The sequence below is a fragment of the Dipodomys spectabilis genome, unplaced genomic scaffold (genome assembly GCF_019054845.1).
Source record: "Dipodomys spectabilis isolate Male_0828 unplaced genomic scaffold, ASM1905484v1 ptg000104l, whole genome shotgun sequence".
Classification (NCBI taxonomy): Eukaryota; Metazoa; Chordata; class Mammalia; order Rodentia; family Heteromyidae; genus Dipodomys; species Dipodomys spectabilis.
This window is the reverse complement of record NW_024870781.1, coordinates 1316698-1333359: the sequence shown is the minus strand read 5'-3', so window position 1 is coordinate 1333359 and position 16662 is coordinate 1316698. Positions and strand designations below refer to the sequence as shown.

The 16662-nt window shown below is 40.8% G+C and overlaps 1 protein-coding gene across 1 annotated transcript in view; it reads right to left on the bottom strand.

The window, feature by feature from the left end:
- Positions 1-16662, bottom strand: part of Cage1 (cancer antigen 1) — a 52094-nt gene that overhangs the window by 5284 nt on the left and 30148 nt on the right. Inside the window, exons 8-11 of the mRNA XM_042687138.1 lie at positions 15519-15593; positions 15254-15361; positions 7633-7737; positions 5140-5210 (exon numbers count right to left, since the gene is read on the bottom strand). Of these exons, the coding sequence (XP_042543072.1) occupies positions 5140-5210; positions 7633-7737; positions 15254-15361; positions 15519-15593 (359 nt within the window). The remainder of the gene's footprint in view (positions 1-5139; positions 5211-7632; positions 7738-15253; positions 15362-15518; positions 15594-16662) is intronic.

The window sequence follows — 16662 nt, the reverse complement described above, 5'->3', positions numbered from 1 at the left end:
GATTTGTTGAGCTGACCTCCTTAAGATAATTATGGAAAAAAATCACAATCCTGATCACTTAAAGCAAATCAACATACAAGATATCTGGCAGTGATTCCCCCCCCCCATTTATTAGCATTTATTTTAAGCTAAATTTATTCCTGAGCCACAAGTTTTTGTTTCTTCAGTTTCTTCTGGGATACCTTTTTCTTCTGTGCACCCTCCTGTCCTGGCTTAGGAACAATTTGCTCCTTCTCAGTAAGGATCATCTCAGTGTGACAGGGGAAGCTCACTGATGGGTTAATCCCACCATGGTCTCAAGTTCAGCATCTTGGGTGCTTTGTTCACCTGGACGTGTTCAATGGACCAGGGAGTATACTTCTAAACCCTTCAGTTTGGCATCACTCCCTGCATTCTTATGCATGTGCAGCAGAAATTCAGCACTCTTTTTGGGTCACTGACCATGCGTCCAGCCACAATGTTTTGACTACACCTGCCTACACCACCACTGTAATGCCAGAATGGCACACACACACACACACACACACACACACACACTGCTTTAAAGCGCCATCTGTCAGACACTTGGTTGCTTTTCAGATATGCATACCCTTGATGGCCTAGGCTGTTTCTCTTTTCTGGTGTTCGTAAAGTGAACATGAAAATTTGAACCTCTGGAGTTGCATGATTTTTTTCTGGGTCAAAAAGCAGTGAACCACTTTTACAGCTCACCTCAGGCCACTTACAGGGAGAGTGGCAGTAGTTCTTGTCCTGTGTAAGTATGAGAATCATTCGCACAACTTGTGAAATGCACTGATGCCCAGGTCCCAACTGGTATTGAGCTTACTGGAGAGCTAGGAATAGGGTCCATACCTGGGTATCTATTTAAAGTCACATTCAAAGGAATTCTAAGAATCAGCCACACTTGACCACACATTTATTTTTTATTTTTTTTGTTTTGTTTTTTCACCAGTCCTGGGGCTTGAACTCAGGGCCTGGGCACTATCGCTGAGCTTCTTTTGCTCAGGGCTAGCACTCTACCACATGAGCCACAGCGCCACTTCCAGCTTTTTCTGTGTATGTGGTACTGAGGAATCGAACCCAGAGCTTCATGCATGCAAGGCAAACACTCTACCACTGAGCCACCTTCCCAGCCCAACCACACATTTAATAAGAACTCCAGCATTATGTCTCATTGGATTACTTGGCTGAAGCATACATTTAATTTCTTTTAATTTTAAAAATAACTGAGGCAGCTCAGGGCCCACAACCGACAAAAAAAAATAACTGAGGCAAAGCAATATGGCCATGCTATTGATCCATATTTTGATCATTCATGAACCTGTGATATTGAGCACTGCTGAAGGAGTCTAATGTTACTTCACTTGAGCACACAACACTCTTTTTTTGTTTTGCTTCTTTTTTTTTTTTTTCAGTCATGGGGCTTGAACTCAGGGTCTGGGCTCTATCCCTTAGCTTTTTTGTTCAAACCTAGCATTCTACCACTTTGAGTCACAGTGCTACTTCTGTTTTTTTCTGGTGGTTAACTGGAGTCTTACAGACTTTTCTGCCCCAGCTGGCTTTGAACTGCGATGCTCACATCTCAGCAACCCGACTAACTAGGATTACAGGTGTGAGCCATGGTGCCCGGCTAAAATGGCTTTTTTGTTTCTGATTTTTTTGCTAGTCCTAGGGCTTGATCTCTGGGCCTGGGAGCTGTCCCTGAGCCTTTTTTTGTTCAAGACAAGCACTCTACCACTTGAAGCCACAGAACCACTTCCTCAACATTCTTATATCCCCTTCAAATTTAAAACATGTCTTTATTATAGTCTGAAATTGTTTGTCATTATTCTGATTAGAAATAACAGTAAAAAATAAAAGCAAACTTTCTTTTTCTGATGATACTGGTGCTTGAACTCAGGAGCTCATGATTTCTAGGCAGTACCCAATCACTTGAGCTATACCTCTAGCCCTTATTTTTCAGGTAAGGTCTTATATTTTTGCCAGGTCATGTAACAGGCCATGGTCCCCCTACCTACAGTCTCCTGCATAGCTGGGATGATAGTACGTAGCACCATGATCACTATGCCTCATGAACTTTTCCCCTGGGTTGGACTTGAACCCAATAACTCCTCCTTCTCCACATCCACAGTAACTAGGATTATAGCCAGTATACCAAGCTACAGAAGACAATTTCAGTGTCAGGTACTGGTGGCTGATGCCTGTAATCCTAGTTTCTCAGGAGGCTGACATCTGAGGATTGCAATTTGAAGCCAGACAAGCAGGAAAGTCTATGAGACTCTTACCTCCAATTAACCAGTAAAAAGCCAGAAGTGTGTAGCATAAAAGCTCAATGATAGTAGTCAGGCCCTGAGTTCAAGTTCCAGAACTGGCATGTGCACGTGTGTGCATATACACATACATTCGCGTGTGCGCGCACGCATGCACACACACACACACACACACACACACACCCCCACAGAAACACATTTTCAAAGTTTCCAACAGTGATGATGAGAGAAGTCCTACAGAATGTTCAAAATCTGGGGAAGGTAGGTCAGACGAGGCCTTTTGTTCAAGCTCTAAAGATAGCATGGTATAAATGAAACTGTGGAAGGGTACAAGAGATGCATATTAGAATGAGACCAATAGAGAATTGAAAACAAATTAAATGCTAATTTTGGAGTGTTTTATGGTGAATCTTATTTTGATGAGTTAATGTAGTATTTGATATATGGACATATTACTTGGTGTACATTTTTTTCCAGTTCTGGGCTTGAACTCAAGGTCTGGGTGATGTCCCTGAACTTTTTCAGCTCAAGGCTAGCACTCTACCACTTGAGTAACATCTCCACTTTTGCCTTTTTGTTGGTGAATTGGATGTGAGGTTCTTGTGGCCTTTTTTGCCCAGGCTAGCTTAGAACTTCCATCCTTGGAACTGCTATCCTTAGATCTCAACCACCAGTCTCCAGCTTCCACCTGCAGTTTTCTAACCATATCTTAGTTCTATGGCTTTTTGTTATTGCTAATTTGGTGCACATTTAATAACTTTGTTTTAATGCCATTACTGGGGATAGAACTCAGGGCCTGGTCCTTAGCTTTATCACTCAAGGCTAGCACTCTATCACTTGAACCACAGTTCTACTTCCAGCTTTTTGTTGATTAACTGGAGAGAAGAGGCTCACTGACTTTTCTGCCGAGTCTATCTTCAAACTAGGATCCTCAGGTCTCAGTCTCCTAAGTAGTTAGGATTACAAGTGTGAGCCATTGACAGCTTTTTGGGAACAAATTTTCTGTTATTATTATTATTATTATTACTATCAATGGTGGAGCTTGAACTCAGGGCCTGGGCACTGGTCCCTGAACTTTTTTTTTGTTTGTTTGTCCGGTCGTGGGGCCTGAACTCTGGGCTGGACACTGTCCCTCAGCTCTTCAGCTCAAGGCTAGCACTCTACCACTTGAGCCACAGCGCCACTTCCGGCTTTTTTCTTTTTGCTTATGTGGTGCTGAGGAATTGAACCCAGGGCCTCAGGCATGCAAGGCAAGCGCTCCACCACTGAGCCACCTTCCCAGCCCTAAACTTTTTTTTCAAGGCTAGCATTCTATCACTTTGAGCCACGTGCCACTTCCAGTTTTCAGGTAGTTAACTGAAGATAATGGACTTAATTGCCCAGGCTGGCTTTGAATAGTGATCCTCAGATCTCAGCCTCCTGATTAGCTAGGATTATAGGCATGAGCCATCAGCATCTAGCAGCTATCTTTTTTTGAGACAGAGTCTCATTATGTTGGCTTCATTATGCTGGCTGCAAACACATATGTAGCACAAACTTGACATCCTTCTACCTCAGTTGCCCACGTGCTTGTCCCACCACGTCTGGCTTCTATATAGCTGTAAGCAATGAAAACTAATTTTACTTCAATATCGTGATCATACTCTCTAAACATTTTGGATGTTTCTTGCTAATTCCTTGACAATGAAAATCTGGTTACAGTATTCAGCTCTATTAAGTAGTCTAGAAATTGACTAGCTCAGCTACATTAATGAAGAATAGTCTGAATTATGAAAATGCATTTTTTGGTGGCAGTTTTGGAGATGGATCTCAGAGCTTTTAAAATGCTAGGCAAACATTCTATCTCTGAGCTATATACTCTCAGGCCTTGGGTTTTCGTTTGATATGTTTTGGGTTTTATTTTATTTTTTTGGTGTTACTTGGATTTTTGAACTCAGAACCTCATGCTTATTCTATCACTTGAGCCATGACCACAGCATTTACCTTTGGTCTTTTTGTTTTGTTTTGATCGTGGGGCTTGAACTCTGGGCCTTGGCGCTGTCCCTGAACTCTTCAGCTCAAGGCAAGTGATCTACCACTTGAGCTACTACACCACTTGCAATTTTCTGGTGATTGATTGGAGATAAGAGTCTCTCAGACTTTTCTGCTCAGGCTGGCTTTGAGGTACAATCCTCAGATCTCAGCCTCCTGAGTAGCTAGGATTACAGGTATGAGCCACTGGCTCCCAGCTACCTTTGGTTTTTGAGACAAGGTCTAATTATGTAATCCAAGTTGGCCTTGACCTTGTGATCCCCCTGCCTCAATGTCTAAAATGCTAAGATTACAGATTTGTGCCACTAAGAGCCCAGCTTCCCCACTGCGTATCTCTCTGACATTTCCTGTCTCATCTTCAAAATACTTTCTCTAAACTGAGTGCTGGTGGCTCATGCCTGTAATCCTAGCTACTCAGGAGGCTGAGATATGAGGATTGCAGTTTGAAACCAACCCAGACAAAAAAGCCTCTGAGACTCCTATCTCCAGTTAATCTTCAAAAATCAGGAAGTGGAGTTATATAAAGTGGTTTAGTGCCAGCTTTGAACAAGAAAGTTCAGGGACAGCACCCAAACCTGAGTTTAAGCCCCAGGCCCGTTCATCCCTCCTCCCCCCCCCCCCCCCCCGCAACTCCCTGTTGTTGTAAGTCTGCTTTAAAGAAATAACAAAATAGTTTTCCTGAGCCAAATATGCATCATGTCCCTGAAACCAGAATTCAAATCATTCTAAAGAGCATATTCCAAGTTTTTCCTCTTTCTAAGAGTTAGAGAAAAAGAATATAGAATCCAGTGAATGAAATAGTAGTACATGTTTATAAAATCAAATTTTAGCAACTTACTGTGCAATCTGAGAATGGGATATCTCTAGTCTTTGGTCAGCACATTTGATAATTTCTTCATATGATGTTACCTTGAACAACACAAGCCAAACAGATTATCCCTTGATAAATTCTGGTATCTTTACTGGACTTGTTCTTTTGTGTTTTTTAAAATCTTTACAAGTTGAAGTTCAATTATTTAACTATAATCAATAAAAATTGTACAACAGATAAAAAAGCATCCTCCTTGTATTTAAAGATCAGGAAAATGAATAGCATGACATGCCTGTTCATTACGCAGCAAAAGTACCAACGAATGACAACACTAGTACATCAACTGTGATCCAGTGATCTTCCACACAGTGGTGTGTCAACTGAGGAATGTAATCTAGTTGCTCAAAATTAGAGTGACGCGCACATGTGCACGTGTGCATGCTTGACACTTTTTTTTTTTTTTTGCCAGTCGTGGTGTCTGAACTCTGGGCCTGGGCGCTGTCCCTCAGCTCTTCAGCTCAAGGCTAGTGCTCTACCACTTGAGCCACAGCACCACTTCCAGCTTTTTCTGCTTATGTGGTGCTGAGGAATGGAACCCAGGGCCTCATGCATGCAAGGCAAGCACTCTACCACTGAGCCACCTTCTCAGCCCCTGCTTGACACTCTTGTTTAGCTTTTTCACTTAAGGCTGATGGCTCTACCACTTGAGCCACACCTCCACTTCCAGCTTTTTGCTGGTTAATTGGAATTAAGAGTCTGAGGACTTTTCTGCCCGAGCTGGCTTCAAATCAGGATCCTCATATCTCAGATGTGAGCCACTAGCATCTGCCTAAAGTTGATGCCATTTTTAAAAAGTAAACTAGGATGGGCATTGGTGATTCATGCTACCAGAGTAGCTAATGCTAGCTACTCTGGAGGCTGAGATATGAGGAGAGCAGTTTATAACAGGCTGGGCAAGACAGTCTGTGAGATACTTATCTCCAATTAACTACCAAAAAAAAAAAAAAAAGCCAGAAGTGGAGCTCTGGCTCAAGTGGTAGATAGAAGCTATCCTTGACTCAAAAAGCCTAGGGAAAGCATCCAAGTCCTGAGTTCAAGCTCAGGACTGGCACACACACACAAAATCAGTAAACTAGAACCCTAAGTTGACAATAATGTCATGAAAGTGAAATCATAATACTAGGGCTGGGAAAGTGGTTCAGTGATAGAGTGCTTTCTTTGCATGCATGAGGCCCTGGGTTCAATTCCTCAGCACCACATAAGCAGAAAAAGCTGGAAGTGCAGCTGTGGCTCAAGTGGAAGGGTGCTAGCCTTGAGCTGAAGAGTTGAGGGATGGTGCCCAGGCCCAGAGTTTGGGCCCCATGACAGACAAAAAAGAAAAGAAAGAAAGAAAGAAAGGAAAGAAAGAAAGAAGGAAAGAAAGGAAGGAAGGAAGGAAGGAAGGAAGGAAGGAAGGAAGGAAGGAAGGAAGGAAGGAAGGAAATAAATCATAATACTATGACTTGGATTGCCTACAGCCAAAGGCATGGATATACACAAAGCCTCCTGGCTAGCCAGCTACAAGGCTAAGGGGATATTTTACACACCATCACAAAATCCAACGGAGGAACATAAATGTGGCTATAGCACATTTATCTGTCTCACTGGTGTATCTCATGATGTATCTCATTGATGCATCATGCATGCGTGTTAGTCCTGGAGTTTGAACTCAGAACCTGAGCACTGTCTCTGAGGCTTTTTTGCTGAAAGCTAGTGCTCTGTCACTTGAATCAGAGCTATACTTCTGGCTTTTTTTTGGTAGTTCTGTCTGGGATGGCTTTGAACCTTGATCCTCAGATCCTGAGAAGTTAGGATTACAGAAATGAACCACCAGTGGCCAGCTTTGTGGAATCATTTCAACAGGCAATTTTTTAAAAATTTGATCAAACACTGTGACAACACAAGCATAAACCCTTCTTGAATATAGGAAGACTTAAGACTATTGAGAAGAGATAATATGTTCTTCATGTATCCTGATTGATTACTTTCATTTCTTTCAGATGTAAGTGTGCAGTTGAAAAAAATGCCTTCCTTTACTAGAAGTTCTTATAGGACTTCATTGTGCTCCAAACAACATTTGGCGTACCATGTTCCAACAATTCTGCCACAGGAAAGACAATGGTGTCAGTTGAGAAGAGATTTGAGTGTAGTCATTTTGGTGCAATCTAACCTAGTTTTCTTTGGGTAAGTTAGCATTGCTTTTCTTCACTTGTATGGGTGAACAGAGTTTGATCAATGTGATGGTACAGGAAAGAGGAAAGGAGGTTTTGAGGAAATAATTACGTGTGAATTTTAAAGAAAAAAACATTATGTCCCCTAGCTCATTGAACTGATTTTTAGGCATTGTAGATGCACAAAAATGAAGGAATTCTTTATGCTTATCCTAGCCTTCCCCAGAAGAGGAGAATTGTCATGTATTTTCACACTTTCTCTTTTTTTTTCTGTAGCTCCAAGTCAACAGGCAAGTAAGGAAATTTGTACCTTATTTATTAGGTTGCCTACATGTCTTCGATACTTGGCATTCTCTTCAATGAGTCTGCTATAGTGGTCTTCTTTTGACTCTAGGAGGCCTCCCAATTTTGTGATCTATGGAGAAAAATCAGTGAAAACACTAACCTGGAACAATCATACAACCTATATATGGGTGTTAAGAACAAATGAAGACAGTGATCTATCTATACTTTATTCCAAAATTCTCTTACACTGTTGTACACTGGTGACTAATGGGATGCTGTGAATCAGATCCTCGTTGGACTGTACATAAACAGATGAGCACAAGTTATTCTAGAGTTTTACATCGTATTTTTATACTATGAAACTGCTTTGAAAATAACACCTATTAGGTCCAATCTTTACAACTTTCTTTGTATAGACAATGTATACACACATTTGATTCTATTTGAAGTAAAGCAAGACACATATGTAGGTCAAGAGACATTCTCAGCCCTGAATAAATGGCTTCCAGTTCTTTTTTCCTTTTAAGTCTGGCCTAATATATTTCATGTTCTTACCTATGGTATTTTTTTCAGGAAAAAACATTAAAAATTAAAAGTTGTGTTCATAGGCTGGAGATATAGCTCAGTGGCAGGGCATTTTCCCAGCATCACTAAATCCTCAGAATATGCCCTTTTAAAGATGGCATATAGGATTATTTATCAGGAAAGCTACTCACAAGTTCCCCTGAGGAGCTATCTTAATTTTTCAAAGCAATTATAGAGGAAAAACTTACATAGACTTTCCCACTTAATAACCATTTTAAGGATGTCCTTCAGTTTCCTAAAGTTTGAAATATATTCATGTATAAATGAGTATTTGCTTTACACAATGGTGAAACAAATTTGCTGCAAAATTCATAGGGTTTTCTTTCTCCATTTTTTTTCATGTGTGTGTATGGGGGATTGAACCCAGGATCATGTTCTATTATTGAGCTGTACATGCCCAGTCCTTATGGGGTTTTTCTCCCATCTTCAGCCCCAATAATGATTGAGCAGATAAAATGCTTTATGACATCCATCACCAGGTAAGATATATTTGTTTAAACTGGGCCTTGGTGGCTCACACCTGAAGCCTTAGCTACTCAGGAAGCTGATATCTGAGAATTGCAGTTTGAAGCCAACCTGGACAGGAAAGTTCATGAGACTCTTCAATAAACCATCAAAAAAGAAGAAGTGGAGGGGCTGGGAAGGTGGTTCAGTGGTAGAGTGCTTGCCTCTCATGCATGAGGCCCTGGGTTCCATTCCTCAGCACCACATAAGCAGAAAAAAGCCGGAAGTGATGCTGTGGCTCAAGTGGTAGAGTGCTAGCCTTGAGCTGAAGAGCTGAGGGACAGTGCCCAGGCCCAGAGTTCAAGCCCCATGACTGACAAAAAAAAAAGAAGAAATGGAGCTGTGGCTCAAGTGGTAAAGCACTAGCCTTGAGCAAAACAGCTCAGGGACAATGTCCAGGCCAAGTGTGCAAGCCTCAGAACCAGACAAAAAAAAAATAAAAAAAAAGATAGGTTTATTTTATTTGTTTACCATTACTGGAGCAGGGCCTACTGTTCTTACTTGGCTTTTTGGGTTTTTTTGGTGGTGGGGCTCGAACTCTGGGCCTAGGCACTGACCCTGAGCTCTTGCTCAAGGCAAGCACTCTACCACTTGAGCCATAGTGCCACGTCCAGTTTTCTGGTGGTTAACTGGAGATTAGAGTCCACATACTTTCCTGCTTGGGCTGGCTTTGAACCATGATCCTTAGATCTCCTGAGTAGCTAGGATTATAGGTGTAGCCACCCGCACCTGCCCAGCAAAACTTTTCCACTTTTTTTTTTTTGGCTAGTCCTATGGCTTGAGCTCAGGGCCTAGCACTCTCCCTGAGCTTCATTTGCTCAAGGTTGGCACTCTATCACTTGAGCCACAGAACCACTTCTGGCTTTTTTTTTTATTTATGTGGTACTGAGCAGTGGAACCCAGGGCTTCACGCATGCTAAGCAAACACTGACCACTAAGCCATATTCCCAGCCCTTACATGGCTTTTTTGAAGACTGGCACTCTACCACTTGAGCAAAACATCCACTTTTGACTTTTGCTGCTTAATTGGTTCTAAGAGTCCCTTGGATTTATCTGCAGAAGCTAGCTTTGATCCTCAATCCTCAGATCTCAGCCCCCTGAGTAGCTAAGATTACAGGTATGAGGCATTGATGCCCAATTTAGCTCGATTTGTTTTTGTTTTTAGACAGGACCACAATTATGTATCTCAAACTGGCTCAGGATCCTCCTGCTTCAGTATCCCAAGTGCTAGGACTGCAGGTGTTCCCTATCACATCTGGCCTTTTTTCTTATTTAATTAATGAGGAAAATATCACATCAGTGTCCCTACTGCTTTGATGGTTACATACATTGATTGCATACATCATTTAAAGTAGGTAATATAGATATTATTATCTCATTTTAACAGATGGTAGCAAAGTAGAGAGAATTTGAAAGGATGTGTCTAGAAGTGGAAAACACTAGAATCCATATTTGTTATCCATCAGTGTAGGCCTTTTTCTATTCCATGTTATTGCCTCTCCTAGTTTTATCTTGGAATAGCGAGTTCACACATTCTAATAAAGCAGAATGAAAATCTTTCTATTTTTATTGTAAACTTCATGGCATGTTTTGAATGAATGACTTTCAAGATCAGAGTAGTAACAATTTTACAGATTGGATTTTTTTTAATTTGCTAACTTCAGATGAAAGAAACAATAGCAAAATATTTCTTATAGGATAATACAAATTTTAGAGACAAAGCAATAGCTCTGCAAAAGCCAGTTTAGCTTACAATAAAAAAGGACTAAAGGGCTGGGAAGGTTGCTCAGTGGTAGAGTACTTGCCTTGCATGCATGAGGCCCTGGATTCAATTCCTCAGCACCACATAAAGAAAAAAGTCGGAAGTGGCGCTGTGGCTCAAGTGGTAGAGCACTAGCCTTGAGCTGAAGAACTGAGGGACAGTGCCCAGGCCCAGAGTTCAGGCCCCATGACCAGACCCCCCCCCCCAAAAAAAAGAGGACTAAAATTTTTTATATTTCTGTTAGAGTGTAAAATGTAACCAATTTAAGATTATAATTGACATAGATATATAATAGCATACATATAGACATACATACATAATAGCATATATTTAAAATGTGCACGTTGGTCAAGTTTTGTTTCTGTTTCATTCTAGAATCACCCTGTATCCAACTCCTCCTGGTCTTCCTGCCTCAACTTTCTAAGTGTTAAGTTTTTCCCTATGTAATATCACTATAATCAAACTAATGAATGTATGTAGCACTTCCACCTCTACCACCTAAGTTTGCCTGCCTGCCCCCTGCTGTCTCTTACTTCCACACTACCAGCCTCAGGCAACCATTGACCTGTGTTCCCTGACTATGGATTATTTTGTATTTTCAAGAATTTTATATAATGAAATCAAATAGCACTCATGCCTTTTTTGTCTAGTTCATTTCAATGCACACAATTATTTTGAAACTCATTTGTCTTGCATGTAAATTTTCATTGCTAAATAGTATTTCGTTGTACGGATCTGATTTTTTTTTTTTTTTTTGTCAGTTGTGGGGCTTGAACTCTGGGCCTGGGCGCTGTCCTTGAGCTCTTCAGCTCAATATGAACACTCTACCACTTGATCCACAGTGCCACTTCTGGTTTTCTGGTGGTTAATTGGAGATAAGAGTCTCATGGACTTTCTTGTCTGGGCTGGCTTTGAACTGTGATTCTCAGATCTCAGACTGGCTTATAATGCTTTTTTTTTAATCCATTCAATCATAGTTGGACATTTGGATTGCTTTCAGTTGTGGGCTTTTACGTATATGTGAGCCTTCACATATATATCTCTGTATGAACAGAGATTTCTCTTGGGTAAGTACCTAGAAGTATAATGATAAAAGTATATGTTTACTATTTAAAGAAAATGTCAAAATATTTTCCAAAGTGGTTGTATCATTTTACGTCATTCCAGCAATGTATGAGAGTTGTAATTGCTCCACATTCTCTCCAACTTATGGTATGGTCAATCTTTAATTTTAGGTATGTGATTTTTTTTTTTACTGTTATTCACTAATTTGAACATAATATTGTTGAGGATATTTTCACATAAAAAACTGCCATCCAGGGCTGGGAAGGTGGCTCAGTGGTAGAGCACTTGCCTTGCATGCATGAAGCCCTGGATTTCATTCCTCAGCACCACATAAGCAAAAAGAAAAAAGCCGGAAATGGCGCTGTGGCTCAAGAGGTAGAGCGCTAGCCTTGAGCTGAAGAGCTGAGGGACAGTGCCCAGGCCCAGAGTTCAGGCCCCATGACCGGACCCCAAAAAAAAAAAAAAAAAAAAAAAAAAAGCTGCCATCCATGTATCTACTTTGTAATGTGTCTATTCAAATCTTTTTCTCTTTTTTCCCTTTCTCTCCCCTTTTCTCTCCTTTCTCTTCCCTCTCTCTTCTTCCCTCCCTCCCTCTCACCCTCTCTTTCTCTTCCTCCCTCCCTCCCTTCTTCTCTCTTTCTCCCTTCCCTCCCTCCCTCCTTTTCCTTCCTTTCCCCCCTCCTTCCCTCCCTTCCCTCTCCTCCCTCCTTCCCTCCCTTCCTTCTTTCCTTCCCTTCCTTCCTTCCTTCCTTCCTTCCTCCCTTCCTTTCTCCCTTTCTCCTCTCCTTCCCTCCCTTTCCTCCCTCCCTCCTTCCTTCCCTCCCTCCTTTCTTCCTTCCTTCCTTCCTTCCTTTCTTCCTTGCTCTCTGTCTCTGTGTCTCTTTCTTTTTTCTGTCTATCTCTCCTTCTTTCCTTCCAGTATTGGCACTTGAGGGCTTTGAGTTTACGTGCTCGTTTAAAGCTAGAGTTCTAATGCTTGAGCCACACCTAGACTCGGGTATTTTGTTGATTAACTGAAGCTGGAGTCTCATGTTCTTTTCAGGCATTGAACTGCAAGCCTCCTGCCCCCCCACCTTTGTGTCTATTTTCCCCAAGTATTTTTTTCTCAATACTGAGTTTTAGAGTTCGTTAAAAATATATTCTACATACAAGTGCTTTATCAGATCTGTGATTTGCAAAAATGTTCTTCTAGTCTGTGGCTTGTCTTTTCATTAAGAGCTCATTTTAAAACTTAAAAAAAATTTCAAGACAGAAAAATTTGGAAGATAGAGGCTATAAAACATCACATGAAAGTATGCCAAAGAGTACTTTATTAAAGTAAAGTAATATTTATGCAAGAATTGATAGGAGAGTGGCAACATTTTTCTTTTGCAATGGAAGATATTACTAGATAACCTTGAACATGGCTATGTGATTATGTGATTTCTCTTCTTAAGACGGTGTCTTTTCCTTGATGTCTCATCAGGGATGGATGCTAGGGAAAGGGAAACCATCAAGGCCTCCACAACAGAAAGCAGCATTGAATAAAGGAAGAGAAATTGTGGGTTAGTAGAGTGAACTGACATGCACTTGACCTTACACAGCAGGAAATAGCACTGTGAGTCAACACACAGGAAGTCAGGTGAGAGACAGCACTCACTCATTCACTTGGTCCTCAATCTCAGATTTCATAGATACTGTTTGGCAGCTCAGTCCAGTGATCCCAACCTCCTATTTAATAACTATTTCTTGAGGCATTTTGTCTAGATTTCCACATAATACCTGCCTGGTCCTTGTGCTTGAATTTGGCAATTAAGGGTCTCAACTCTGATGGACAATCTTTTTTTCTTATCTTTCCCCCACTAACTCATTCCCTGTAGCTCAGTGAAGGAAGAAGGGGATTCAGATTTGAGGACAAATTAAAGTGAAGAAAGAAGAAGAATCTGTGGATTCTAGACCCTGAATATGTAATCTGTGGGTTTCAATACTTTGTCTTGATCTGGAATCTACCCATAGTGGATAGTATTTATTCTATGATAATTTTAATCTTTGAAAATATAAGGCACCTGTAAATGAGAGGCAAAAGGGCAATGGCTCATTCCTGTAATTCTAACTACTCAGGTGGCTGAGATCTGAGGGATCATATTTCAAAACTAGCTGGGAAGGAAAGTCCCTGAGACTCTTATCTCTAATTAACCAGCAAAAAGTGAGAAGTGGAGGTGTGGTTAGAGTGTTAATGTACCAGTTTTGAGAAAGAGCAAGAGCTCAGAGCTTTGGAAGCAAAGCATGTGCACATGGGCTAAAACAACAACAAAATCCTATTAAATTATAACTATTAAGAGATGCAGGAATATGTTGAATAGAAGTATAAAGTAAGAATAAGGGTTTAGATGTATGCTATGTCTTTTATGCTTTTTATCTCTCTCCAGTCCCCAGTTTTATCTTTTATCTCTCTGCAGCGCCATTTTTTTTTGTCTTCCTGGAGTACTTTAAACAAACCTTATCATATTAATTCACTTGTAAGTATTTTTTGACATACACCACTAACAAATAAGGGCTTTTGAAAGCATACTACTACTACAATCACATCTACTAAAATGAATGTAATTTTTATATTTTCTTTCTGGTGCCAGGTATTGAACCTAGGGCTTTATATTCATTAAGCATAAGCTTTACTCCAGCTTCAGCACAGTAACTTTTTTTTTTTCTTTAGTACTGGGGTTGAACACAGAGCCCTAGGCTTGCTGGGCACTACCCCTTAGCTTTTTCACTCAAGGCTGGTACTCTACCACGTGAGCCATACCTCTACTTCCAGCTTTTTGGTGGTTAATTGGAGATAAGAGTCTCATAGATTTTACTACCTACACTAGATTTGAATTGTGATCCTCAGGTCTCTGCCTCCTGAGTAGCTAGGATTATGGGCATGAGCCACCAGTATCCTGCTAGTTTCTGCATTTTTTTTGGGGGGGGGGGTCCGGTCCTGGGGCCTGAACTGTGGGCCTGGGCACTGTCCCTCAGCTCTTCAGCTCAAGGCTAGTGCTCTACCACTTGAGCCACAGCGCCACTTCCAGCTTTTTTCTTTTTGCTTATATGGTGCTGAGGAATCGAACCCAGGGCCTCAGGCATGCAAGACAAGCGCTCTACCACTGAGCCACCTTCCCAGCCCTAGTTTCTGCATTTTGAAAGACACAATAGTCTAACTAGAAAGCAGACACAATAGTCTAAATAGACAAGATTTAAAAATTTATAACATGTGACATAGAGCTGTGGCTCAAGTGTACAAGCTTGACTGAAAAAGCTGAGGGACAAGTATCCAGGCCTTTAGTTCAAGCCCCAGTATTGGTACACACACAAGAAAAATTTCAAATCACAAAAATAGGGGCTGGGTATTTGACTTAGTGGTAGAGTGCTTGCCTAGCATGCATAAAGCCCTTGGTTTGATTCTTCAGTACTACATAAGCAGAAAAAGCCAGAAGTTATACTGTGGCTCAAGCGGTAGAGTGTTAGCGTTGAGCAATAGAAGCTCAGGGACAGTACCCAGGCCCTGAGTTCAAGCCCCAGGACTGGCAAAAAAAAAAAAAGAAAGAAAATAATCATTTCTCTACTTCGGTTAGTAAATAGTCCTGCTACAACACCAGCATATGGCTATCTTAACAAGCACACTTCCTGAAGGCTGATAATGTATTAAACTTGCTAATATAATGGTGTTGGATATAAAAATGATAGCAGGACATGAAGAGGTCTTTCTTACCAAGAAGTCAAGCTCCTCATTTAGATTGTGGTACTTATCCAGTTTGGCTGTCAATAAGAAAGATGTATCTCTAGAATCATTAGCTTCATTTGAATCAATGTCTGCGCCCTAAGATAAAAAATTTATGTTCTTTTAGTACCTGTGACATTTGATAATACTTTATTGATTTAAACATCCAAGAGATTATGAGTTAGAAGATCAACAAATTTACCTGAACTTATGTTTTTGTACGCTGAAGACAATGTATAGCAAATGTTAAACTCACCTCAGTCTTGTGATATGCTGTCTCTCTAGCAATTAATTCTCGAAGCATGGAGATTTTGTCTTTATGCTTCAGTAGCTAAGAAACAAAAGAGTTATGCTTCAGTAGCTAAGAAAACAAAAGAATTTTAAATTTCAGGAGAGAAGAAATAAAACTACATTGTATAAAATATATGATAAAATCAGGGGCTGGGAAGGTGGCTCAGTGGTAGAGCACTTGCCTTGCATGCATGAGGCCTTGGGTTCCATTCCTCAGCACCACATAAGCAAAAAGAAAAAAGCCAGAAGTGGCGCTGTGGCTCAAGTGGTAGAGCGCTAGCCTTGAGCTGAAGAGCTGAGGGACAGCGCCCAGGCCCAGAGTTCAGGTCCCACGACCGGACCCCCTTCCCCCTCCAAAAAAATCAAACCACACACAGTCCAATCTGTGGCCTCTAAAAGATGATGTTTTACAGGCTTTTCTGCAGGCCTGGGCTACATTCCCAGCTTAAAATTCAACTTTAAGGAAAATAACAAGGTTGTGGGTACAATAACTTTTTATTCATTCCTTTCATAATAAAAATAATGTGTGTGTGTGTGCACACGTGCGTGTGCTGGTACAGGAACTCTGAACTCTGAGCTTTATGCTCTTGACTTCCCCTCCCATCAACTCTTGGCTGGCACTCTACCACTGGAGCCTCAACTCCAATCTGGCATTTTCTGCCTAGGCTGACTTCTAATCACAGTCCTCAGATCTCAGACTCTTGAGTAGCTAGGATTGTAGATGTGAGCCATCAGCACCCAGAAAAACTGTATATCTAGATAACTATCATCTATCTTGACAGTGAGATAGATATCGGTATATCTAGATATGTCTAGATATAGAGCTGATAGATATCAAGCTTGATCGATCGATCTATCTATCTATCTATCTATCTGTCTGTCTGTCTGTCTGTCTGTCTGTTTATCTTTTTTTTTGCCAGTACCAGGACTTGATTTTAGGGGCCTTTCACTCACTGGGCTTCCTTGCTTATGGTTGGTATTCTATAATTTGAACCATGCCACCAACCTGAAAAATACATCTTAATGTTCAAGTATTTAAACTCTCCAAATACAAATAAACACAAAATTTCATTGTGAAATATTTCCAATATATATTTCAAAATAGAAGA